The 27,480-nt window shown below is 42.6% G+C and overlaps 1 protein-coding gene across 2 annotated transcripts; it reads left to right on the plus strand.

Annotated features, from left to right (window-relative positions):
- The first annotated feature begins 935 nt into the window (after window positions 1–935).
- Window positions 936–23,242, plus strand: TBC1D25 (TBC1 domain family member 25). Of its 2 annotated transcripts, none has more exons than XM_081320622.1 (6): window positions 936–1,118; window positions 3,886–3,995; window positions 7,556–7,710; window positions 8,442–8,566; window positions 15,271–15,459; window positions 16,077–23,242. In XM_081320622.1, the coding sequence occupies exons 1-6, from the start codon at window positions 975–977 to the stop codon at window positions 17,433–17,435; spliced, it is 2,082 nt and encodes a 693-aa protein (XP_081176748.1). In that variant the 5' UTR covers window positions 936–974; the 3' UTR covers window positions 17,436–23,242. The 2 variants fall into 2 exon arrangements, with proteins under 2 accessions (XP_081176748.1, XP_081176749.1); XM_081320623.1 differs by lacking the exon at window positions 936–1,118 and adding an exon at window positions 1,330–1,411.
- Window positions 23,243–27,480: the final 4,238 nt, after the last annotated feature.

A 27,480-nucleotide genomic window follows, 5' to 3' on the forward strand; every position in this document is an offset into this window, starting at 1 on the left:
TCCCCCATATTATGGCAATATACCTTACAGAAACCATGACGCCAAACGGAATATCTCTTCTTGATATTGTGTATTGTGTATTGATATTGGGTATTAATGTTACTGAAACGCCCGATTATCCCAAAGCTGCTTTTTCAAGAGGCAATTGGACTTTTTCTTTTTTGCTTTTCTTTGAAGACGTTTCTCTTCTCCTACAAGAAGCTTCTTCAGCTCTGACTGGAAGCTTCTTGTAGGAGAAGCGAAACGTCTTTAAAGAAAAAGTCCAGTAGCCTCTTCAAAAAAAAAAAGCACCTTTGGGACAAACCACGACCTGGATGACTGAGAATCTCCATGGAGTAGACCAGGGGTAGGCAACCTCGGCTCTTTTATGACTCATGGACTCCAATTCCCAGAATTCCTGAGTCAGCATAGCTGACTCAGGAATTCTGGGAGTTGAAGTCCATGAGTCATAAAAGAGCCGAGGTTGCCTACCCCTGGAGTAGACAAACGCCCGATTAGCGTTTCGTTCGCTTCGTCTTTCGTTGTTCTGCCGCTTATTTTCGTCGAAGTCGGAAGTGGTTGCTTTTGTTTTTGTTTTATTTTTAAAAGACACTCCTGCTCGTGATTTTCCCGGCCCTTTTACTGTAGCCTACAAAGCCCTGCCGCTTAACCCACCAGCTGCCGGAAACTTTCCTTTCAAGACGCACGATCCGGCGCTTCCGCTCTTCGCCTTTAAGAGATAAAAGTTGACGAAGTCAAGCGCAGAAGCGGGGACAGCCGGCGAAAGCGGAAGTCATGGGCGGGGCCAATGGGAATAGAACCCACCCACCCACCCACCTACCCACCCCGCTCTCCCCCTTGCGCGAGAACACCCGCGAGCTGATTGGCTGACGGCACGAGAGGCGCCCTCGGGGTGGGTGACGTCACGGGGGCGGGGGCCGTCAGTGCCCCGGCGCGCGGTGCCTCCGCCGCAGAGCGAAGGTGGAGGGGTCGGGATGGCGGCGGTGGCGGCCCCGGGGGGAGCAGAGGCATCCCCGCTGCCGACTCCCGGAGGGGGTGGGGCCGGCGCCGGACCGGGACCGCGGCTGCAGCCCCAAGAAGAAGAAGAAGAACACGAAGTGGTTCGCGTTCGGGTCAAGGTGAGGAACCCGGAGGCGAAGAGGCCAGAAGTGGCCGGGTTCTGGCTGGGGAGGAAGGGAGAAGCCACAGGTGGAGGTGCGTCCCAGGTGTTTCCCATGGAGGCTCGAGTCTAGTCCGCCAAACCATTTCTCCTCATAATGATGTCACAGGGCGTCCTTCCCTAACCTGGGCTCTTCAGATTGCTGAGACTTATTAGGATGATGTCTGGGAAATTTGGGGGCTTGGAGGGTAGCCCACAAGATGGTTGGAGCTGAATCTTTGGCAGGATGAAATGTGGATGGACAATAATTGGGTAAGGAATTATTATTATTTTTTAATTAAAGAGTTTTACAAAAACAAAATTTTACAATATATCCCCAAATCCCTCCCACCCCAAACCCACCCACTTCCCCCCCCCCACTTCCCAGAGCTAAATACAGGATTATAGTTACAATAATCATATTCTAAATAAAAATTATGCATAATATACAATTAACCAAATTCATAATGTGCTTTAACTCCCCTTTAATATAACTACAAACAGCGTACCAATAACAATATCCCACTAAAATCTACTCATAAGCTAAATGGAACTTTTTAGTCCCATACTTGTTCTGAATATAATTTATCCATCTCCTCCAAACTGAAATATATCTTTCCTGTGAATGATCTTTCAAATAAGCAGAAATCTTAGACATTTCTGCAAGATTCGAAACTTTAAACACCCATTCTTCTATAGTGGGCAAACTATCCTTCTTCCAATATTGTCCCACCAGTAACCGTGCTGCTGAAATGTGGATGGACAATAATTGGGTAAGGAATTATTGAAGGATTGTATACCAGAGGTAAGTAGAGCTGAGGTTCCAAAATGATTCTTCAGCAGCACTTGAATAGTGGAATTAATTGTATGGAGCAATTTGGCTGTGAAATTGGTCATGTAGTTGGCATGGGAATCTGTTTATTTCCAAGGTAACCTTGCAAAATTATATATCTTATTGCGGGTGGCTGAGACATTGCTCTTTTGTTCAGGAAAGCAAATTCAAATTCTTTATTGTTTCATAAAATGTGTTGAAGTCACTGACTGTTCAGACATCATGCTAGGCTGTGGCTTGTATTAACTGCAGCTTTTCTAAATATAACTGATACTTTGTTTAATATTAGGTTATTATTCTGGCATTCTGATTTTAAATATAATAATAACAAAACAACAATAACAATATAGAAATAAGTATATTTTCTTATTGTGCTTTATTAGATTTAATATAGCTGCCCATTCCAGTAGATTCTTCCATATTGTAAGGAACTTATATGTTATACAGAACTATATAAAAATATTTACTGGCAACTACAACCATCCTAGTTTAGAAATATGTCCATTGAGTTGTTGGGATCTGAGCTCTTGGTTTTTGAATTGGACACTATTGTTCTGATTCATGTCAGAATCAGGTATTTGAATCAAAATTTCAATAAATATATAGATAGTCCTTATAACAGTTCACCTATTGACCATTCAAAGTTACAATGGCACTGAAAAAAGTATGACTTCTTCACAGTTATGTTCTTTCTAGCATTCCCATTATATGTGATCAAGATTCAGATGTTTGGCAACTGGTTCGTATTTATGACTGTGGCTCTGTCCCAAGATAATATTTGCAACCTTCTGACAAGCAAAGTCAATGGGAAAGCCAGATTCACTTAACAACTGAGTTACTAACTCATCAACTACTGTGATTCACTTAACAATTGAGGCAAGAAAGGTCATAAAATGGGGCAAAATTCACTTAACAAATGTCTCACTTAACAACAGAAATTTTGGGCTCAGTTGTGATCATAAGTCAAGAATTACCTGTAATAACTTGGACCATATTTGAGATTCCATTAAAACATGGCAATTACATTCTTGTAATATGAAGTCCCGAATCCCGAGTGCCGCGTAACAGAGTGAGCGCCTGTTACTCGTCCCAGCTTCTGCCAACCTAGCAGTTCGAAAGCACGTAAAAATGCAAGTAGAAAAATAGGGACCACTACGGTGGGAAGGTAACAGCGTTCCGTGCGCCTTTGGCGTCCAGTCATGCCAGCCACATGACCACGGAGACGTCCTTGGACAAGCGCTGGCTCTTCGGCTTTGAAACGGAGATGAGCACCGGCCCCTAGAGTCGGAAACTACTAGCACGCATGTGCGGGGGAACCTTTACCTTTACCTTAATATGAAGTCAAAAGCCATTTTGTCCTATATTTAGTTCTTCATTTTTGTTTTTGCAACACTTTTAAATACATATAAAGAACAGAAGCTTAAATAATAGTTATCTACACTTGTGCATTTTTTGATCCTGGCCCTCAATATTTATAGTGGACTTTCATTATTTCATTTCATCTAAGTTTACGGAGTCAGTTTGTAGACTTCTTTCCCAGTGTAGTTAATAATAGATGTTTAATCTGTTGATTTGGTAAATGTACACAAATTTGTCCACTTATCACTCAAAGTTGATTTAGAGAGAGTCAATAGCAACAAGCTGTTTCTAATTTATTTTCCCTTCATTTTCTCATAGTGATTCTTCTTAAGAAGGCATGCTTATAAGTAGAGAGAGAAAATGAAATAGTAACAATATATTTTAATGCAGATCTGAAAAATGGATTGAATCGAGTGTGGTCATAAAATCTTATAATGAAACAGTAATAAACTTTCTTTGTTTTTCCCCAGGAAATGCTGAGACTAATATGTACAGATTATGCAGATTATCCAGTTAGCACTGTTTTTAAAATCTTACTTATGTGCAATTTCTGCAGAAATGTGAAGGCTTCTTGCAACCTGAGTTCCGGACCTTTGCTGTGGACCCACAGATCACTTCACTGGATGTATTGCAACACATTCTCATCAGAGCTTTTGACCTCAATGGGTGAGTGTTAGAATATAGAATTAACAGAGTTAAGGTCTTCTAGTCCAACTCCCTGCTCAAGCAAGAGACCCCATATCCTTTCACACAAATGGCTGTCGTTTCTATTGAACAGAAAAGTTGAAATACAGATGGTATCATTTTTGTCATGTCAGTTCTGAAAAGCAAGTGCAGGGAGGATAGAAATAAGTGACCCTGTTTTTCAGCTCCCGTTGTGATAGGATCCAATTAATGAAAGCAAATTTTGCAGCACATCATTGACGGAACTATAAGCTAGGGCTTTTTGTTTTGAGACATTGGAAAGGGAGTGAGAACTCAGAACATGAATTGTGAGCAAAGACACTTTGCATCCTTTCCCTCATTGTGACATCATATATTACATTAGCAATGAAGCTAATCTCACATTCAAAAAAGAATGTCACATACCAAGAGGGAGACTGCTAATGTTGTATGCAGGGTGCCCAAGAAAATGAGAGGATAGATGTTTTGACATGTCTGAATAAACAAAAACACTTTTGTTTTAGACAGCAATTTACTGCTAACTTCTCATATGATGATAAGTATAGTGAAGGAAAACAGTACTGTTCCTTTTTTTTGTTTTGTTTTTTTGTTTATATCAGTTGGGTAGCCTGCAAAATCTACAGTTGCAAGAAAAAGTATGTGAACCCTTTGGGATTACGTGGAGTTTTGCATGAATTGGCCATAAAATGCGCTCTAAACGTCATGTAAGTCACAACAATAGAAAAACACAGTCTGCTTAAAATAATGCTACACAAACATTAGCTGTTGTCATGTTTTAATTGAACATAAGATGGAAACATTCACAGTGCAGGGTGGAAAAAGTATGTGAACCTTTGGACTTAATAACTGGTTGACCCTCCTTTGGCAGCAATAACCTCAACCAAACGTTTCCTGTAGTTGCAGATCAGACCTACACAACGATCTGGAGTAATTTTGGACCACTCCTCTTCACAAAACTCTTTCAGTGTAGCAATATTCTTGGGATGTCTGGTGTGAATCGCTCTCTTAAGGTCATGCCACAGCATTTCAATCGGGTTGAGGTCAGGACTCTGACTGGGCCACTCCAGAAGGCGTATTCTGTTCTGTTGAAGCCATTGTATTGTTGAATTACTTGTATGCTTTGGGTCATTGTCCTGTTGCATCACCCATCCTCTGTGGAGCTTCAGTTGGCGGACAGATGGTCGTACGTTTTCCTGCAAAATGTCCTGATAAACACTGGAATTCATTTTCCCATCAATGACAACAATCCGTCCAGGCCCTGAGGCAGCAAAGCAGCCCCAAACCATGATGCTCCCTCCGCCATGTTTTACAGTGGGGATGAGGTTTTGATGTTGGTGTGCTGTGCCTTTTTTCTCCACACATAGTGTTGTGTGTTTTTCCCAAACAACTCAATTTTGGTTTCATCTGTCCACAGTATATTTTGCCAGTAGTGCTGTGGAACATCCAGGTGCTCTTTTGCAAACCTCAAACGTGCTGCGATATTTTTTTTTGGACAGCAATGGCTTCCTCCGTGGTGTCCTCCCATGTACTCCATTCTTGTTTAATGTTTTCCTTATTGTAGATGTGTCAACAAAAATGTTAGCATGTGCCAGAGATTTCTGTAGGTCTTTAGCTGACTCTCTAGGATTCTTCTTTACCTCATTAAGCATTATGCGCTGTGCTTTTGCAGTCATTTTTACAGGACGACCATGCCTAGGGAGAGTAGCAACAGTGCTAAACTTTCTCCATTTGTAGACAGTCTGTCTTACCATGGACACATGAACATCAAGGCTTTTGGAGATACTTTTGTAACCCTTTCCAGCTTCATGCAAGTCAACAATTCTTGATCGTAGGTCTTCTGAGAGCTCTTTTCTGCGAGGCATGGTTCACATCAGACAGTGCTTCTTGAGACCAGTAAACCCAAAACAGGTGTGTGTTTTTAAAGGGCAGGACAGCTGTCAGCAACACATCCAATATCATCACACTGATTGGAGTCAAGGTTGGCTCACTCCTGGTTCCAATTAGCTCTTGGAGAAGTCATTAGGCTAGGGGTTCACATACTTTTTCCACCCTGCACTGTGAATGTTTACATGTTATGTTCAATTAAAACATGACAACAGCTAATGTTTGTGTAGTATTATTTTAAACAGACTGTGTTTTTCTATTGTTGTGACTTACATGACGTTTAGAGCGCATTTTATGGCCAATTCATGCAAAACTCCACGTAATCCCAAAGGGTTCACATACTTTTTCTTGCAACTGTACGGAACCCCTCCCAAAAATCAGTTGTAGCTTCTCAGGATCCCAAATGGCGTGACTGGAATTGGTATTGCAATGCTTTTGTTTTCAAAATTGCTGCTGGTGGTGATGACCCTGAGAGGCATTCTCGCCTAATTCATTATCAACCTTACAATAGGAGCTGTGACCAAGGGGGCCTTCTCCCGGGTTCGACTAGTTCGCCAACTACGGCCTTATCTGGACCTGGATTCCTTACGTACAGTCACCCATGCCCTTGTGACCTCTCGCCTAGACTATTGTAACGCTCTCTACATGGGGCTGCCCTTGAGATCCACTCGGAAGCTTCAACTGGTGCAAAGTGCGGCGGCACGGACACTCTTGGGAGCCTCCCGATACTCCCATATCACACCTCTCCTCCGTGCGCTGCATTGGCTTCCGGTTGCCTTCCGTGTGAAGTTCAAGGTGCTAACAATGACATACAAAGCCCTACATGGCATGGGTCCGGACTACCTACGGGAGCACCTTCTGCCAATGTCAGCACCCCACCGTCCTGTGCGCTCCCACAGAGAGGGCCTCCTCAGGGTGCCACCGCTCAAGGAATGTCGGCTGGTGGCCCCCAGGGGGAGGGCATTCTCAGTGGGTGCGCCAGCCCTCTGGAACAGCTTACCAACCGAAATCCGGATGGCCCCTGACCTCCGTACCTTCCGTCGCGACTTAAAAACTTTCCTGTTCCAGCAGTCCGGCCTGGCATGATAGCGTTAATTGGGGTCCCAGTTTGTTTTCATTAGTGTTTCTTATTATTTTTATTGTTCAATCTGTATACATTCCTTCCTCTGTACACCGCCCCGAGTCCCTCGGGAGAAGGGCGGTTTATAAAAACTAATAAATAAATAAATAAATAAATAAATTCTCTAGTCAACCTCCTAAATGGTGAATATTTTTCAGGTCTGATTATTTTTAATCATGGGATGGTGTTATAGTTTGCCTCCTAAAGGTTACCTCTCCCCAATATTTTACCTCCAGAAAAACTGCATATAATTGGGAGGAGAAAAAAAATATCAGCCCTTTCTCTTTTTTTGGATGATCTCCTGCAACCCTTGCAATGTTGTCTAGTTGTATTATCCTCTAATGAGGATTTGGTCTGGCTCTAAACCTGTTCGGAAGCCCCACTTAAAACCAGACCTTATTTCACAGTCCACCAATGGGAGTTTGCTTAGTATATGTTGCGTGATTTCTCAGCTTGTTTTCTACATAAATATATGCCATGCTGAGCAAGAGACATTCAGCTTCAATGAAAAGAACTCTAAACCCTTTGCCTGCATCAGGAAGAAGAATTTTACCATCAGCTATCTAAGCCGAGATAAGCTAAACCAAGAAGTGTACTTGTCATTGATGTCAGACTGGGATCTGGGGATGGCCTTTGCCGGAGCCTCTAAGCCTTTTTTACAACTAAAGATAGACATCAAGCCCTTGGAAGACAGTGAGTAATTTTTACTTGTCATTAACGAAAGAGCAAATCATAAAGGTTCTATTCCCTCATACCTTGTTCCCATTCTATACACTTTATTGCAGAGGGCATGTTCCATCAACAGAGTTCCTTATCTTTAGCTTCTCTATTTATATTGTTCTTGTGGGGATGGTGGCTGATAGCTGTTATAGAAGAGAAGGTATGAGTCACAGCATTGACAGATACAGCATTGTTAGGCATAGTCATGGATGGAGAAACAGCAGTAGGGTTGAACAGGTAAATCTGTGCATGTGTGTTTTGGTACATCCCACCCATTGCTTGACTCACCTGAAAGCTATCTGTTATCGGGCCCCTTTTTGTATGGTGTACTTTACCAGCATCTCTTTCCAGTTCGTGGTATGCAAAAATTAAAACGGCTTAGAACACTGTGTATTCCAATCCCCAAAGACAAATTCAGAATTCTGGGTGACACCTCTGCTGGCTTAGACTGAAATATAAGCTTGAAAAGGCCCTCCCTATATTATTTTTCTCAAAAGAAGCAGAGTAAGTGAATTCATGATTTAATAAATCATAATAGTTGCACTAACTTTGTTTTAAATTTTTCTTGTAACGAGGTATATGAACTCTAGTTTGCAGCCTTTTTGGTAGACACCTTTGTCCCTGTGAAAGGGAGAAGGGGGAGAGGGGAAAGGGATTGGCAGAACTGGTTTGAGGAATGTGCTCACGATATCATACTCTTTCAGGCCCCCTGCTAGAAGATTGGGATATTATCAGCCCTAAGGATGTTATAAGTACCGACCAGCTGCTAGTGGAGAAGAGGTCTTTGGCAGCTGCAGCCCTGCCCTTCACCCAGTCCATCATTTCCCAGGTGGGCCTTCAGGGAGTGGAGTTGCTAACATATTTTCATTGGGTGGTATTTGCAAGATCTAATAATGCAAAATGCAGTGGCCTGCATTCCTATGAATCAGTTTCTATATTGCTCTATTACACTCTTGTTGTGGAAGCAGGGTGTTGCTGTGCTCAAGATGCTGGTTGCTTTCTTTAAAGTCCTCAGTGGCTTGGGGCCTGGATATCTAAGAGATCGCCTCTCTCTGGTAAAATCTACCTATTTGCTCTGAACAGTCAGAGAAAGGCTTCCCAGGATCCCCATTTACTAGGAGATGCAGTACGAGGAGGCCTGGCAACAGCATTCTTTCTATAGCGCTCTTTGTCCTATGGAACAGCTTATGCTCCAAAGTGAGGATTGATTGGAGAGTTGTAAAGGAGCTAGCTTTTCCAGAGGGCCTTTCAGAATGGATTCAGAAGCCATCAGAATGGGCTTTATTCTATGAAAATATTGTTTTCTACTTTTCTATTATTGCATTATCCCATGTTAATATATTAACTACGTAAAGTACAGTTAGATTGAGGAAGTGTATCAATGTCATAAATAAACATTTAGATTCTAGGACAGAAAGCAATAGAGGAGAAAAACCATCAGTTATCCCCAAACCATCAAATACAGGTAATCCCCCGAGTTACGAACGTTCAGTTAACGCTCGGTTGAAGTTACCTGATGAGCGCCCCCTAGTGTTTACAAGCAAGTCCCAAAGTTAACGAATATTACAGCACCACTGCAGTCATTCGCCCTTACAAGTGACTTGAGTGGCACTGCAACATTCACCCTATTTTCCCCCACACACTCCTCCACAACTGCTTCCCCCTCCCTTCCTGCTGCAACGGACTTACTTACTTTACAAAAATCCTCTCTACTGCCGTTTCTTTCCTTTTGAAGGAGAGGAGAGTCGGCTTGGAAGTGCTTTTTGCACCGAGAATGGAAATTTCTGGAGTCCGTGACCTCGCGTGAGTGTTTGAAGTTGTGCCAAATCATGGACCTCAGAGACTTTCATTCTCTATGCAAAATGTGCCTGTCTCCTGCTCCTGCCCTCAACTCCCTTCTGCCTTGGAAACTCCGTTCTGGGCAGCAGGAGCTTGGAGCAGTTCTCCAAGAGCTGGATCCAGCCTCCAGAGGCATGCAGAATTCCACCCCCCATCCCAACCTCCGTTCCCGGCGCAAACAGCTAGGAAAACGCCTTCGAGTCATGGATCAGGCCCTTGGAAGCTTCCATCCCCCCCATGGCCCGATCCAGGCTCCGGAGGCCTTTTCCATGCCTCTACCACCCAGATTTGCGGCCAGGGTACCCTTCTGCATCCCCCCTGCGGCCTGATCCGGTTTCCGGAGGCCTTTTCCAGGCTGCTGCGCCCTGGATCTGAGGCCGGGGTAGGCTTTCACACACACACACTCCAGCAGCCCGATCCAGGCTCCGGAAGTCTTTTCAGGCTGCTGCGGTCCAGATCTGAGGCTGGGGAACGCTTTTGTGACACACACACACACACACACACACACACCGCTCTCCCGGGTAGCCTGATCGGGCCTGGGAAAGTCCTCCAGAGCCCAGATCAGGCCAGACAGGGTGCGCTGTACCGTTCCCCAGCCTCAAATCCGGGCGGCAGCAGGAACCGTGGCAGAGAGAAGGGAGGGGGAAGCATGCGGTATCTTAGTGGGTCAGGGAGGTCTTAGGGGCCTGTTCCAGCACTAGGCCCTCCATGGTCTTCCCCACCCTGAGATACCTCATGTTTACTTAGCGAGCTGCGTGCGTTTTAACGAGCAAGAGAGTGATCTCACTAAAGGAACAAGATTCACTCTATGAGTTTTCAGGTTACAAGTGGAAAGGGCAGGCTCTAGTACAGGGCTTTTCAACCTTTTCACCCATTGTACCACTTTTAGGGTAAGGCAACATCCAAGTACCACCAGTCACCCAGCAAGGTGTCAAAAACTTGACCAAAAAAAAAAAAGGAAAAAAAAATGATAAAGTACAGGTAGTCCTCGAGTTACAACAATTCGCTCAGTGACTGTTCGAAGTTACAACGGCACTGAAAAAAGTGACTGATGACCATTTTTCACAGTTTTGACTGTTGCAGCATCCCCAGGGTCATGTGATTTACATTCGCATGCTTGGCAACTGATTCATACTTATGACGTTCACTGTCCCAGGGTCATGTGATCACCTTTTGCAACTTTTTGACAAGCAAAGTCAGTGGCTGGGGGGGGCGTGGCCAGCTCATCACTCAGGTTGCAGGGTTCCTGTTGGGGGGGGAAATCCGTGGGTCTCTGGTGGAGGGGGGTGGGACTAGGCTGGGTGCCTTCCCTCCCTCTCTCCCATTGTCCCTTCTTTTCTTCCTTTCTTCCTTCCCTCCCTCTTTGTCCCTTCCTCCTTTCCATTGTCCCTCTCTCCCTCTCATTTTCCCTCCCTCCCCTTTGTCCCTTCTTTCCTTCCTTCCCTCCCTCCCTTCCCTCTTTGTCCCTTTCTTCTCTCCCTCCCTCCCTCTTCCTTTTCTTTTTAATGTTGGCACAAAGTTGAAACTTGTGCGTTCAGCCCATACATTTAACCCACCCAAAACTGTCCCATTCCGTTGCCAGAACAAGAAAGGGGGCTTTGGGAACCAAAACAAACCAAACTGCCTGGATTTCCTAACCTGCCTGACACCCTCCTGGGCGGGTTGCTCAAGCTAAGCAGCATCGGCATGCAAAGGAAGAGGTGCTGCTTCTGGACAAACGTCCCCCCCCCGGCCGCCATTGCGCCTGATCCAACACCCACCACCACCAGCAGCCCCCTCCCGCCAGGCGGCGAAGAGAGCAGGAGGGGAGCGGAACGCTGGGAGCCCTCCAGAGCGGTTGGGGCCGGTTGCAAGCTCGCCACCCCCCTCCTGCTCTCTTCACCACCGGGAGCAGCCACTGGGAGGCCAGCGGAACGCCGGGAGCCCTCCGGAGCAGCCAGGGCTGTTTCCAGACTTGCCACCTTTCCCCTGTTCTCCTCACCGGCTGGGGTCGCCGCCAGGGAGCCCTCAGACTACTGGGAGCTCTGCGGAGGGTGTGGGACGATCCGGCATCACGCTGTGGGGTGGGGAATCCCAGTGGCGTCCTCGTGGCTGCAGGCATGGACCTCCCTTTAGTGGAGACCCCGTAGAAACCCCGCTCGAGTGTTCGGGAGGAAAGGCGGGGCTCCCTTCTTTCGGCGAGCGCAAAAGATGTCTGGACGGAACAAGCCTAGCCAGGTTCTGCCAGCCACCAGCCCCGCCCAGATGCCCTCACCACCCCCAAGCCTTTTTTTTTACTAACCTGCTTTCAGCTGCATTCCGTTTCTCCGCTTCTCTGCCTTTGCCATGTGTTTGTGGGACTATCAACAAAAAAGAAAAAAAAATCCATGAGACTTTCTAACTTCTCGCGACATCTTGCGAGAAGTTAGAAAGTCTCATGGAACTTTTTTTGTCCCACAAAAACGCGGCTGAGAAGCGAATGGAGAAACGGAATGCAGCTGAAAGCAGGTTAGTAAAAAAACGCTTTTTACTCGTTTTTTTTTTACAGTGCTGTTCAACCGCTCCTACGAGTACCACCAGCCAGGTGCTCGCTTACCTCTAGTGGTACGCGTACCACCGGTTGAAAAGCCCTGCTCTATTACACTCGTAACTTGACTACCTGTGTACCATTATCCTCCAATTTCACTGTACCCATTATAGCATAGTATATAATAGCAGTAGTAATAATAACATACTTTATTATGCTACTCAAGGTGATTTACAAATTATTTTGTACCATTATAGTAGTAATACTCATGCTACTATTACATAACAATAATTGTAGTAGTAATAGTTATTATGTTACCTCTGGGTAGTTTATAAACTTATAAACATTTAAAAGCAAGTAACGAGAAGCTCTACAGGAAAACAAACAAGGATGGCAGAGAAAACAAATCTATATGGAAACAAGGGAAGGGGGCATCATTCTTACCAAAGGCCTGGGAAAAGAGCCACATCTTTAGGGCCCTTTAAATGTCAGTAAGGTTGGGGACCACTCGAATCTCATGGGGAGCCTCATTCAGATGGCAGGAATTGCTACAAAAGGTCCTGAAAAATGGCATTGTTTAATTGTTGGACCCAGAGCATGCCAACCCTGTCAGATTAAGCCAGCAAGGCAGATACTATGGGAGATTATAAGGGCCCATTTATTTCCAAAGACTACTGTCTTAGCAGGCTATTGATTCTAACTGTGTGTCACGCTTTTCGAGGTGACAAGAACTAAGTTATTGGTATGGCACAGCAGTGCCCTCTCAAGTATCCTATAAATTGATGTCATGTTTGGAGGCTTGAATAGAAAGAATTCACCTTTTTTTAGCTTTTCATATAATCCTATTTATGTAGCGGGACCCAGGTGAAAATTGAACTGCATCTTTATAATTTCAGCACTGGTCCTTAGGAGGGTTTGCTTAGTCACTAGGAATTTCTAATTTGCCAACTAGGTCAGATGTAAGAGGAAGAAGATTTTGCTTGATTGGCAAGAGCCACGCTCAGCTTCCCCAAAGCTTCCTCAGTTTACACTTATCCTCTGTACTGTATAAAATGGGTCTACAGTGGAAAGAGAGAAAGAGAAAGGAAGAGGAGGCAGAAAGCAGGCTCAATATCATATCGACATCTGTGCAGAGGCCCAGATGATTTGCTTTTAGTCATCCTCTCTGAAATGCATTCAGGACCCTCTTTTTTGGGGGGGGGATTGCCACAAGGTTTACTAAATTTTGCCTCTCACGTATTGGAAAGAAAAATCTAAAGCATCTTTTTTTTTATTTTAATTCCATTTATATCCCGCCCTTCTCCGAAGACTCAGGGCGGCTTACAAGCTTAGCAGTAGCCTTCATTCTATGTATATGCCTGCTTATTAGGGCTTTCACACACACCCCAAGCGGCATTATTACAAAGTCAGCTTAATTGCCCCCAACAATCTGGGTCCTCATTTTACCTACCTCGGAAGGATGGAAGGCTGAGTCAACCTTGAGCCTGGTGGGATGAGAACCTGCACTAATTGCAGGCAGCTGGTGTTACTTAAGGAGGCATTAGCCCACTGCTCCACCAAGGCTCTTTTTTTTACTTTTTTCCGTAACTTGGCTAAAGGGAGAAGTTCTTAGCAAAAAGGTTAAAACTCCAGATGAACAGATTGTAAAAGATATTTATGCAGGTTGCCAGTAGTCAGGTCATTGATCTGACTGAATGGCAGTCTGTCATAAGTATCTTTTACCAGAGAACTCTTGGGAGAAAGGGCTGGCCGATTAAAATTTAAATGTGGTAAAATCTGGTGCTGAGTTGAGGACTAGCTCTGAGTCCCTTGTGGAGAGGAAGAAGCTGAAGAGAGATCCTCCCTGAAACTTTGCAGTATTTCTCTAGTAGTTGTGCAGCATGTGCTTTAGTCTGGCAAGATTCCTATCTATAAGCGAGCAAGAAGAGAAGAGAAAAGAGAAGAGAAATTTTATTGTCACTTTAAATGTACACTAATCAGCATACATTAAAATGAAATTTCATTGCATTCAGCTCTCGGGAAAATACCATTATGCATAAACCGACATACACACACATATGTGACAGAGAAACATCACAGTCTAGTTTGAACGTGTACATATACATGGCGGGGGGGGGAAAGAATCTTGTGAATTTACAAGACGGATGGCAGAAGGAGCAAAGCTGTTACAAAATCTAGTAGTCCTGCTAGAAATACTTCAGAATCTTCTCCCAGGCGGGAGCAACAGAAACATTCCATGAAATGGGTGTGTGTGGGGTCTCTAACAATGCTCTGAGCTCTAAGCACATAGAAGCGCTTGTAAGCAGCATCCTGAATAACGGGAGGCAAGCTTCCTATGATCTTCTCAGCTGTCCTTACCCCTCTCTGTATGGATGTTCTGTCTGAGGCACTGCTGCCACCAAACCAGACAGCGATGCAGTTTGTTAAAACGCTCTCCATTGTGCCTCTGTAAAAAGTGGCCAGGGAAGAAGGAGAAAAATGTGCTGTCCTCATCCAATGAAAGAAATGCAAACACTGATTTGCACGCTTCACTAAGGATAACGTATGAAGAGACCGAGTCAGATTGTTAGTTATCTGCACCCCCTTAATACTGTTAACCACCTCCACAGCTGCAGCCGTGATACAAAGTGGAGTATGACTATGCCGGCTTAATGATCTCCTTTGTTTTATTAACATTCAAAACCAGGTTATTTTTATTGCACCACTCCACCAAAGCCTTCACGTTCTCCCTATATAAGAATCTTTCTTATCCCAGATAAGACCCACCACTGCCGTATCATCCGCATACTTCACAATACGATTCGGAGCAGACTTGGCACGGCAGTCATGGGTCATCAAAGTGAACAATAACAGACTCAGAGCACAGGCCTGTGGGGAACCCGTACTCAAAAAGATGGAATTGGAAACTTTCCTTCCAACTCGTAACAAACTGAGGCCTATCGATAAGGAAGTATCCAGTAACAACAAGATATTACTCTGATCAGCTCATTGTGTGGCTTCTGATTTCTTGTGCCTGACACTAATTACTCTCTTTCAGCCTTCCATTTTTTAAGGAGCAGTTAACTGAAATCTTGCATATTACAACACAGAACTATTTGTGATGGGTGGCTTGGTTTTTTTTCCCTTCCAGCTTTAAGTCATTGAGTGTTTGTTGTTGACCTCAGCTTGCTTTTTTGGCTTTTTGTCAGGTGGGACGGACATTGTCAAAGGTCCAGCAGGCACTCAGCTGGTCCTATGGGGAGGATGTCAAACCTTTCAAACCTCCTTTGAGTGACTCAGAATTCCATACGTATTTGAATCATGAAGGCCAGTTGTCAAGACCAGCAGAACTGCGCCTCCGAATCTTTCACGGTGGAGTTGAGCCTTCATTGCGCAAGGTGAGAACGGACATTTGGGGACCGAGATTCTGTCTTGAGAGATTGATGCGAGATATAATGAGGAAGAGGAAAACCTTCTATTCTTTTGCTTTCACTTTGAAGCACTAATCTTGGCCTTCCTAAGTGCTGGTAGTAGTTGTCCGCTCCTTCTTATAGGGCCATGGTGGTGAACCTGTGCCACGCGTGCCACAGTGGCACGCAGAGCCCTCTCTGTGGGCACGCGTGCCATCGCCCCAGTCCTGGGCCTCCAGCTGGGTTTTATAAAGCGTTTTTGCTTTAGGCCTCAGCCACCGTGTGCAAAAAAAAAAAAGGTTCAATCAATCAATTTCAACTCGCGGGGAAAAAAAAGATCTCACAAAGTTGGAATTGATTGATTGAACTTTTTAGTCCCACCCAGTCTGCCGTTACCACTGCAGCCATGCCCAGCCAATGGGCCACACCCACCCGGCACCCGACGATACATAAGTGGGTTTTGGGTTGCAGTTTGGGCACTCAGTCTCTAAAAGGTTCACCATCACTGTTACAGGGGAAAGATTAATTCCTGTAGCTGATCCATCAGCTAGTCACTATTGATGAAGAAAGTTGGTTTTAAAGCTGAATCTACCCTATCTTTGCAGGTTGTTTGGAGATATTTGCTAAATGTCTATCCTGATGGCTTGACTGGACAGGAGCGTATGGATTACATGAAGCAGAAGACACGTGAGTATGAACAATTGAAGGGGGAATGGGAAGCACGGACCAACCCTGAAGACCTGGATTTCATCCGTAGTAACGTGCTGAAGGATGTTCTGCGAACAGATCGCACTCATCCCTACTATGCTGGTTCAGATGATAATCCTCACCTGACAGCCCTGCATGATCTGCTGACCACCTATGCTGTGACCCACCCACAGATTTCCTACTGTCAGGGTATGAGTGACATTGCTTCTCCCATCCTGGCTGTAATGGACAGTGAAGCACATGCCTTCATCTGCTTCTGTGGCATCATGAAACGCCTGGAAGGTAACTTTCAAGTAGACGGTGAAGTCATGTCAGTTAAATTTACCCATCTCAAGCTTCTCCTCCGCCATTCAGATCCAGATTTCTACTCCTACCTCCTGTCTCGGGGTGCGGATGACCTCTTCTTTTGCTACCGTTGGCTGTTGTTGGAGCTGAAACGGGAGTTTGCATTTGAGGATGCCTTGCGCATGCTGGAGATCACATGGAGTTCCTTTCCTCCTGATCCTCCAGAGAAGGAAGTGGAATTGGTGGGCCCTCCAGCCAGGCCCGGAGACAGCAGCCAGTCTGTCCGAAGGAGACACATGCTACGCCCCGCTTGTAGTTTTGAGGCAGCTGGGGATCGGCCATGCCAGGGGGCAGTTGCTGAAGAGAAGGTATTAGTAAAGCAGTCTAGTTTTGGGGAATTCAAGTATTACATTGCTCATAATGAAGACTGTTTGGAGGATGACCCGTCTCCCAGATCTCAGCACTCAGTGGATGAGAAGGAAGATTGCACCAGTGAGCAGGATCCATTGATTCAGACAACTAACATGGCTAAATCCTTCTCTGCTCCATCTCTTCGGGCCTTGACACCACCCTCTCGAGATTCTGTCTCCTCCTCAACTAATGGCAACGAGGAAAGTCAGTCAGAGGAAGAGAAGGGAGACTCAGTAGTTAATACCCCTTCTTCTCCCTCCCATGGACCTTCTACTCCTCCTGCCCTAGCCAGCCTCCCTCCTCCGCAAGAATTTGGCAAAGGCAACCCCTTTGTACTCTTCCTATGTCTTGCCATTCTTTTGGAGCATCGAGACCATATAATCAAAAACAACATGGACTACAATGAGTTAGCCATGCATTTTGATCGCTTGGTCCGCCGGCACAACCTTAACAAGATCCTTCACCGTGCCAAGGCCCTGTTTGCTAACTACTTACAGTCAGAAGTCTGGGATTCTGAAGAGGGAGATGAGGCAGCAGCCGAATCTCCTGCGGTTTCATGATTCCCCCTTCGTCTTGATGTAGGGACAGGTTCCCTGCGATCATTATGGTGCAAGCATCGATGTGGAAGAGTGTTCAGTGAAGTAATCCAATTTAGACTCAATCGTTCAGCAATCCTTTTGGAAGATGGTCTGGAGCAACTAGATTGGATTGCCACTCAATACACCTTCTGTATCTAATGTACTCTGTTTTTAACTAAATCTTTGGGCAAATTTCCCATCCATTTTGGTACCCCCTTCCATTCCAAGTGCTAAATAGTCTTTCTAAGAAGATTTACCCTGGAGCAGCCAGGTTCTTCTTCCCATTTCCCCTCCTTAATCAATATTTCCCAAATATTTCTCCCTCTGTCTACTGCCCACTTCATTTCTTAAGATGTTGGTTGCTAAGAGACCCAGCCTGATTTCTGATCCTTCTGGAACCAGGATTTTTTCTTCCACATAGCCTTGCCAAAACATTTTTAATGTTCCATCGTGGTATATTTTTATTTTCTGGCAGTTAGAGCTTATCAAGTTCTGCAAAGATGTTTCAGCTTAAAAAATTGCCTCATATTCTTATTTCAGGGTTTTTTTGGCCCAGGTTTAGCTTTTTTTAAAGCATTTTATTTCCTCTGGGGCTTCTGTTCCACTTGTAGCTTCTGATCATTAAAAAAAACCCTAATGTCCATGTAAAAACAAAACACACTGGATGTGTTAAAAACCAAAGGAGAGTCAACAGTTTGAAGAGAGGTTGGGCCGTGAGAGTAAATGGAGACCTGATGCCAAAGTGCCCTTACAGAATAAATTGGAGGTGTGCAGTACTTTATGCTGTACTTGCACGTGCCTTTTAATTAGTTGTCTTCCCAATAACATATCATCCAAGACTGACTCTCTGCACATATAACCATGTCTGAATAGGTGAGGTCCATTTGTAGGTGGTTTAGCTGGCCCTTCCTATACAAATCCAGATCCCTGCTCAATGTGGCAGATTGTCATATGATAGCTCTAAACTATGTAGCAGGAAATTCTGTATCATGCAGCTGGACAGAAGTCATTTCTAGTATTATTTGTTAAGCTGACACCAAGGAGGAACACATAATACTGCATGCAATTTGATTTCCTGCCAGAGACTTTTGAATCTTTGAATCTCCTCAGTGGCTATTTTAGGATTAAGATAAAAATAGATCCCTGCTTTTGCCTTTTGCTGTGGTTAAACTAGAGGAGAGAGGGGATCAGAGATTGAAGAGAGTGCTGAATGATGTCAAATCTGAGCTAGGTTGGTTGCATCCTTCTGTCTAGGTCCAAAGTCATCTTGCCTAGAAAACTTAATTCCCATTCGGCTTTAATCAGTTGTGCAGAAAGGCAAAAATCTTGGTATCAACCCAGTGTGTTCCTTGAAGTCAATTTTCTACATGTAACATCATCAGGCAGTTTGAATCCATATTTCTTTTAAGTTCTTTTAAGTTAGTCATCTTCTGCATCTGTTAATGTTTTATTTTGAGACACAGGGAGGAAGAAATGTCTTCCCTTAGTAATGTTGGATATACAAGCACATGGCTATTGACTTTTTTCCCTTAGTCTCAGCCTTTGTTTATAGATTGGGTAAAGCTAGCATGCAGGTTTTTTTAAAAAAAAATCCATTTTAATTAAATGGCCACTAAAAAGAGCTGTAACTTAATTTAATCTAACCTATGAAGCAACAGTGAAACGTCTATAAAGTAGGGACAGTCAACCTGTCACATCCACAATCCCTTTCCATTAGTTTTCTTAGCTAGAGTGAATGAGACTTTGTAACATCTGGAAGACTTCAATCCTATTGCGAAGTATTCTTTATCTGTTTGGATTGGTAGCATTTGTGAAGTTGGATTATTTGCAGGGATGATGATATTTAATCAAAAGATTTAAACTTCAAGCCTTTTGGAGAGGCTAAGGAAAGGGCACTTGAGTTTCCCATACTGATAGTTAAAGTGTGCTACTACCAACTCATGGTTGTAAATGGTGCCTTAAGATCTTTGATATTAATGAGGTGCATCCTCCCACAATGTAGAAAACAACCTGTCTTGCTTTTAAGGAAATCATAGTCTTAATTTACTCAGCTGTTTCCTGGGAGAACAATATGAGTCATGAACACAACATTTGGAGGTCAAAAGCGAATCCGGTTTTATGGATTACAATTAGCATTCCTAATTATTTCTCAACACTTTCCCCTTTTGTGTAATAATACGATCTGGGACCATCACATGACACTTATCATATCCTATTTTTCTATAGGGTTCTATATCTGTTTCCAACCAAATGTCTCCCTTGCATTGGTTTTAGTGATCTTGAAACCTCAGAATTACTCAGACTGCTAGTTCAAATCTCATGATATAAATTGCCCTACATTCTGATTCATGCTGATGGTATTCCAACTTGTGTAACAATAGCTACTGTTGTTGGAGGGCAACCAGGCAGACTGTGGGAATGCCAAAATATCAAGACCATCTCTAATTTTTTCTGTGCTCCATGTTGCCTAAGCAAGCTTCCTATCTAGTTTATAACAGTGCTTCTCCATGAAAAATTTTGTTTCTTCTAGAAAAGATTCCTGCCTAAGAATCAGTTGCTATTTTCCAACATGATTTGTCATTAGAAAAAAGTAAGAGTTGTATTACCATAGGTTTACATGAAAGCATGCATGTAATGAACTATAATTAGTTGAGGCTGGAATTTGAAGCCATATGTTAACCTTCTCACATAACATCTGAGAATATAAGAGCGGTCAAGTGATATTATAACATTATGCTAGTCCTTAGATGGTCCAGGCTGACTTGAGACCAGATATGAAGTCTCTAGCCATATTTACCTGCATATTTCAAAATACTAGTGAGGTGGGTACATTTTACTGCCTCCCTAACTGAACATTTCATATACTGCTGGTGATACTGAATTGGATAGAATATGAATAGAGTACCTTGAGGTAGACAAAACTCATGGATTTCCTCAAAAGATCTGAGGCAGTAAGATGACATGGAGCAACAATAGCTATTTCATAGACTTCCATTGTGTGCAATTAATTTTTTTGTTTTAATTTGGCTTGGGCATGTATTTTAATCAACACAAATTCTGAAGCACTTCAGTTTAGTTTATTTGGCCCAAGCCAACCTCCTCACTTTTGATTCTTGATTTGTAGGTAAAGGGCTAACATTGCTGTGTTTAAGCTGTGGCATTTTTTTCAGGAGGCAACCCCTTTTCTTTCTAGCTTATCCCTTTTTAATCAGCTGAAATTTCTAACAGAGCTGTCAGTACAAAATAGTTACTAATGGAACCGTATCTGTTGCATTAGTTTTAAGTGTCTAATTTTCAACAGTAAGTAGATTGCACGCAACATATTTTATTCTGACTTGTGGAGGGTGGATCACAGACTCCCCTTGGTGATTTGCTTCCTCCGTGGTGCTATTGGAGTCACTGTGTCTCAGCCAGGTTCTCTTGGTTATTTGTTTAACTTCCGGACAACTGGTATACAATCTGGATAGCTTTTAAAATGTTTCCCTTTCTTATGAGGACAGGACGGGCCTGACCTCTGCCTTTTCCTATGCTCAGAAAACTTATTTTAGGATTAAATTTGGACCTGCCACCAAGTTTGAATACAGAGGTAAGACTCAATCATAATAATAGTCTGTATGTGTACACTTGTTTTGAACCTTGGTATAATGGACTGACTGATTGGGAGGTAAAGGTGTCCATTTTATCTCAGATGTCAAATCACAAATTACATACTAAATTGTGATTCATCTCTTATGAGGCGAACTCTGTAAGATAAGTAAAACTAACCTGAATTTAAGTTCCTTCTTCAGATTACTTCAGATGCAACAGACATATCTTCAGAGAGATATTCAACTGAAATTTAGTCTCTTGCATCCTAAGTCTTTAAATGGGAGTCTATGAAATGAGAATTCACCATACTGCTCTGACTAAAGAAATCTTTCCTGTATTTCAAAAACATGCAAATCCTTCATGTTCATGAAAGGTTGGGAACCGAACACATCTCCATGCAGTTGGCAGTGATGCTGTAATTGTATAATTTTCAGCCCCTTTTAATTAATTGCTTGACTTGAGTGACCACCCAAAGTTTATGCGTTGGATAATGGAATTGACTAATACTATATTGCAAAAATAATTGGTTTTATCAGTGGGAGGAGAAGATATCTTAACAGACTCTCTCTGTATTGTTGAGGTGTCCCTGAACTATCCTTGCCTTATAATCCCTTGCCTGCTGCTCTGGATTTTCTTCCCTCTCTACTGTTATCACCAACAATAATGTTTTAATTCAGATTCTCCTGTCTTTCTCAGACAGAGAATCTGACTATCGGGCAGCTACCACATGGAGATGGATCTGATCTAGTCATTAAAATTCATTGAAACAGCCTGGTGGTTTGAGTGAAATGAACATAAATTCTTTTGTGCTCTGGTTTTGGTGAGGTTTGCATAAGGTTTTGTCATGATTCTTTAATAGCAGAAATAGTGGTGATAATACTTGTATGCCTTATTTCTGCTTCTTTGATGTACACCAAAAGGTTAGTCCTGCTGGGGATTTATTACAGGGGTCCAAATACTCCCCCCTTGATAACTTTGAGAACTATGTTACAATTGATATTATTTATCAACCAATCTCTGTGTACAAATGCTATAATATTTATATGACTCCATCTTTGGAGCCTCCTATGGTACTTGAAAGCTGCTGGCCAAATTCTGTTGGATTTCCTTCCTCCGTTTCTATTCCCAGACCTGAGAGAAGACTTTTAATTTATTAAAGCTTGTTATTATTCTGTGCTATATTTATATATTTTTATCTTGCCATTGTATTCTTTTTTTTGTGCTATTTATTTATAAAAGGGTTTTTCATTTCTTTTTGTTGTGATGCTTTACATTTTGTAACGGACTTGTGAAGAGCACTAAGGCTTTAAAGGAAAGTTGTGGTGCCAGAATCCTGGTGCTCGTATATTTGGTCTCGTATCTTTGTAGTGTTACACAGAGTCTTAAAAAGATGGTGAGCTTGTTTAAAACTGAAGAAAACCCTTTTGAAAATTAGGTTTCCAGTAAAAAGATAGAAGAGGGCTGAATAACCTGTGTAACTAAAAGTATATAAAGTTGCCCGCTCAGAGGTGCTTCAGTGCCATCGAGACCCATTGTACCTACAGTTTTGGGAAGTTCCCCTAAGACACCTGTGAAATGAACTGTAATACAAAAGGAACTCTTCAGTTCATTTGTTTGAGGTTTGCACAAGAACATTCCCAATATCCTCTATAAATGCATAGAAAGGTGGTACGTGGAGTTCCTACCTCAGCATCAAGATATTTTGGCTGCCTATAGTTCTGGATTGTTAGTCATATTAAGGTTTAAATTTGTTGTGATGGGCCGAGAAATTGGAAACCTTTAACCTATATTCTTGATAACCTAGTCGTTTAGGTTCATTCCACTGGGATAATTTCTAAGCTTCAGTGGATCAGGAATTGATTGGTCATCACCAGCAGGTCTGAAGAAGAAATCAAAAAAAGAAGTGACCAGACAAAGGCTGTATGATATTTAGAATTAATTTTCTGTTTCAGCCCTCATTCCGCCTCCTCAGGACAAGGAATTTATACTGTTGCATGCTTGACAGTATCTTTCTCATATAAACTTTTTCTTTTTGGCTCATGTACTTATGTAACTATTTTCCAATTTTATCTCCTCTTAATGTATTACCATTAAATTCAGATGGCCATTTTTCCTGCTGGGCCTCAAGACATTTTTGTCTCTCTTGCTTAAAACCAATATGATAAAGGTTTGAAAGACTGAATAAAAAACTGTTCCTTGTTGCCTTGGTTTGTGAATTATAGGAGTGGACCAGCCCAGCTTTGTGCTTTGTTAAGGTAATTTACATTTCCTTTGTTATCAGATTCTAATGTCAGCTTAGTGTCTATTGATTAAGTTGTTGAGAACTGGAGGAGAGACAAAGAATCCTTTTTTTCATATTTTATTTTATTTTCTTATTCTTTACATACATATGTTAATTTTCCAAACAACGTGTGAGCTGAGTTCATAATACATTAATACTTATACAAATTTCATTTTTTGGTTTGCTTTTCTAACCATTTATAAAATAAGTTCCAGCTTTCATAATATTCTGATTCTTCTTTATCTTTTAATCTCATAGTTAATCTCTCCATTTCTGCACATTCCAGTATCTTCTTTATTAGTTCTTCTTCTGATGGTACTCGTTCATTTTTCCAGCATGAGACAAAGAATCCTTATCTTGCATTAATATAGTGGCTTCAAGACAAAGGAGGAAGAGTAGCTAACAAAAGCAAAATATGGCCAAAACAAATACTTAATATTTTAATGGAGAATACTTTAGTCTTTAAAATACCGTATTTTCTGGCATATAAGACAACTTTTTAACCCATGAAAATCTTCTCAAAAGTCAGGGGTCGTCTTATACGCCGGGTGCTGAAACTTTAGGGACAGGGCTGGCTGGAAAACCTGGAGCGGATCTCCCATTTGGTCTGCGCAGGGAAAGCGGGACCAATTGGAGAAGAAACTGCAGTCTGTGATTTTTTACAGGCTGGGGTCTGGGCGTCTTTCCTTCTAAAGTTGAAGAGCAGCTGCAGTCTATCCCAACTTGAAAGGCAGGTGGGGAATGCAGCAGCCAGAGCAGCTGCTTAGCTCTAAGGACACATTTGACTCAGGAACTGGGCGGGCTGGCTGGAAAACCTGGAGCGGATCTTCCATTTGGTCTGCGCAGGGAAAGCTTTAGAGTGAATTAGGAAAAGTTTAATCCACTTGCACTGTTTTATGTTTACATGTTTGATGACAAACAGCCTTATGTTTATAAGTGACAGTTTTCCTACTAAGTACCTGCATGTCATAAGCATTTGAATTAAAATTACCATATTAAAATCAAATCTGATGTTTTTTAATTTTTATTTGGTGTGCGTTAGAAGAGGGGTAGTCTTATACGGCGAATATAGCCCAAACCCTATAATTTAACAGGAAATGTAGGGGGTCGTCTTATACGCCCAGTCGTCTTATACGTCGGAAAATACGGTAGAATCCTATGGCAATCCCAATTCATTGATTTTAGCAATTGAAGAGTTATTGGTTGACATAGATGAACATTTGTCATACAGAGTTTTAAGAAACCTGATCCTGCATATGATACGCTCTGCTTTAAAGCAATATAGAAAACATCTCTGTACAGGTTAGGTAAGAAGAAAGAAAATGGTGCCCAAAACCTCTAGAACGGGTAGGCAACCTTAGCTCTTTTATGGCTCGTGGACTTCAACTCAGGAATTCTGGGAGTTGAAGTCCACGAGTCATTAAAGAGCCAAGGTTGCCTACCCCTGCTCTAGAATGTTGCCCACAGTATTTTGGGATAGCACTGAAAAAGATGCCAGTAGAAAATTCTAGCAAACCAATTTGAAAGAAATGTAACAATATCAGCACAAGAAGGGTAGATGGGATGGTAATCAAGATGCCAGACATACAACTTACAGGGGGGGGAATTATCAGTGGATGATTTAAAAAAAAAACAACAAAAATCTGTTAAAGAATGGAACAGTAACTGAACATTTTTAAGAATGCTGTACCATTAAAGCATGGGGAAGAAATGGAGGTAGTGACAGATTTTATTTTCCTGGGCTCCAAGATCACCGCAGATGGGGACTGCAGCCAAGAAATTAAAAGACGCTCCTGGGGAGGAAAGCCATGGCAAATCTAGACAGCACACTAAAAAGCAGAGACATCACCCTGTCAACAAAAGTGCGTATAGTCGAGGCTATGGTCTTCCCAGTTGCAATGTATGGCAGTGAAAGCTGGACCATAAAAAAGGCTGAGCGCCAAAGAATTGAGGCCTTTGAACTATGGTGCTGGAGAAGACTCCTGTGAGGCCCTTGGACTGCAAGGCGATCAAACTGGTCAGTCCTAGAGGAGATCAACCCTGACTGCTCTTTTAGAAGGCCAGATCCTGAAGCTAAAACTCAAATCCTTTGGCCACCTAATGAGAAGGAAGGACTCACTGGAGAATAGCCTAATGTTGGGAAAGGTTGAGGGCAAGAGAAGAAAGGGACAACAGAGAATGAGATGGCTGGATGGAGGCACTGAAGCAGTAGGCGTGAACTTAAATGGACTTCAGAAGATGGTAGATGACAGGAAGGCCTGGAGGAACGTCCATGGGGTCACGATGGGTCGGACATGACTTAGCAACTAACAACAACCATTACAGCTTTATTCTTTGCTATTTTTTTGTTCTCAAAAAGTAGAAAATCAATTTAGCCTTCAACCTGATTTTTAATTTTTGTATTAATGAATATATCTTGATGGCATCGTAGAGCTATGGAAATAACATACATGTAGTCCTTGACTTACACCATTCATTTAGTGACTGTTTGAAGTTACAATGGCACTGAAAAAAGTGACTGTTTTTCATATAACTGTTGCAGCATTCCATGATTATTTAATGAAAATTTGGACTCTTGGCAACTGGTTCATATTTATGACAGTTGTAGTGTCCTGGGCTTATGTGATCACTTTTTAAAACCTCCTGACAAGCAAGGTCAACCAGAATCACTTAACAGCCATGTTACTACTAAGTTAACAATTGCCGTGATTCACATAACAACTGTATCAAGAAAAGTTGTAACAGAGGCAAAACTCAACAATTGCTTAGCAACAGAAATTTTGGGCGCACTTGTGGTTGTAAGTCGAGGGCCACCTGTATAGAGTATTGCCGCAGTTGGGAAGCAAAACATGCTGGAGCTCACAAGGACAAAAGAAACAATTGCACAGGCTGAGAGTTCGGTCATGATAAATTAAACTCCACGTAGCACAGAAGAAAAAGATTAGATCTGGCTGTCCCAAAGCAATATCATTTTTGCAGTTGGGGCATTTTAAAATGATCTCTGTAAACTTAACAGGACTGAAGAACCTTTACAGATAACATCTTCAAAAGCTCAAAAAACAAAGAAAGAAAAACCCCTCAAATGCAAAGGACAAGTGTACTGTATATGGACACAAAGGCTTTCATATACATCAAATCTCTACAAATCAGATATGTCAAAGTCATTTGTGTTTTCATTACCTGAACATACTAGCAACATTTGTATGTAAAGCACAGTACTACACCTACATGTGCAGGTCTTTAAGTAAAGACTCAAGACTCAACTTTTGACTACTGAAACAGCAGTTTTCTTAGCAATAATGTCAAGTGATTTTGCTATTGCTTCCTGTTGATATACAGGTGAAACTCAAAAAATTGGAATATCGTGCAAAAGTTCATTTATTTCAGTAATGCAACTTAAAAGGGGAAAACTAATATATGAGATAGACTCATTACATGCAAAGCAAGATAGTTCAAGCCGTGATTTGTCATAATTGTGATGATTATGGCATACAGCTCATGAAAAACCCAAATCCACAATCTCAGAAAATCAGAATATTGTGAAAAGGTGCAATATTCTAGGCTCAAAGTGTCCCACTCTAATCAGCTAATTAAGCCATAACACCTGCAAAGGGTTCCTGAGCCTTTAAATGGTCTCTCAGTCTGGCTCAGTAGGAATTACAATCATGGGGAAGACTGCTGACCTGACAGTTGTGCAGAAAACCATCATTGACACCCTCCATAAAGAGGGAAAGCCTTAAAAGATAATTGCAAAAGAAGTTGGATGTTCCCAAAGTGCTGTATCAAAGCGCATTAATAGAAAGTTATGCGGAAGGGAAAAGTGTGGAAGCAAAAGGTGCACAAGCAGCAGGGATGACCGCAGCCTGGAGAGGATTTGAAAGGAAAAGGCCATTCAAAAGTATTGGGGACTCACAAGGAGTGGACTGAGGCTGGAGTCAGTGCATCAAGAGCCACCACACACAGACGGATCCTGGACATGGGCTTCAAATGTCGTATTCCTCTTGTCAAGCCGCTCCTGAACAACAAAGAACGTCAGAAGCGTCTTACCTGGGCTAAAGAAAAACAGACCTGGTCTGTTGCTCAGTGGTCCAAAGTGTTATGACTCAGGGCCAGCCGGTGGGTCCGGCAGCCGGTTCAGATGTATCGGATGACTCAGAT

This window comes from Vipera berus (assembly GCF_964194415.1).
Source record: "Vipera berus genome assembly, chromosome: 2".
NCBI classification, from domain to species: Eukaryota; Metazoa; Chordata; class Lepidosauria; order Squamata; family Viperidae; genus Vipera; species Vipera berus.

Excerpts from the sequence above, each read along its gene's own strand:
- TBC1D25 (XM_081320622.1), top strand. The coding sequence starts at position 975 with ATGGCGGCGGTGGCGGCCCCGGGGGGAGCAGAGGCATCCCCGCTGCCG. Across the intron at positions 1,119-3,885 it reads TGGTTCGCGTTCGGGTCAAG|AAATGTGAAGGCTTCTTGCA; the intron begins GTGAGGAACCCG and ends CAATTTCTGCAG. Across the intron at positions 7,711-8,441 it reads CATCAAGCCCTTGGAAGACA|GCCCCCTGCTAGAAGATTGG; the intron begins GTGAGTAATTTT and ends ATACTCTTTCAG.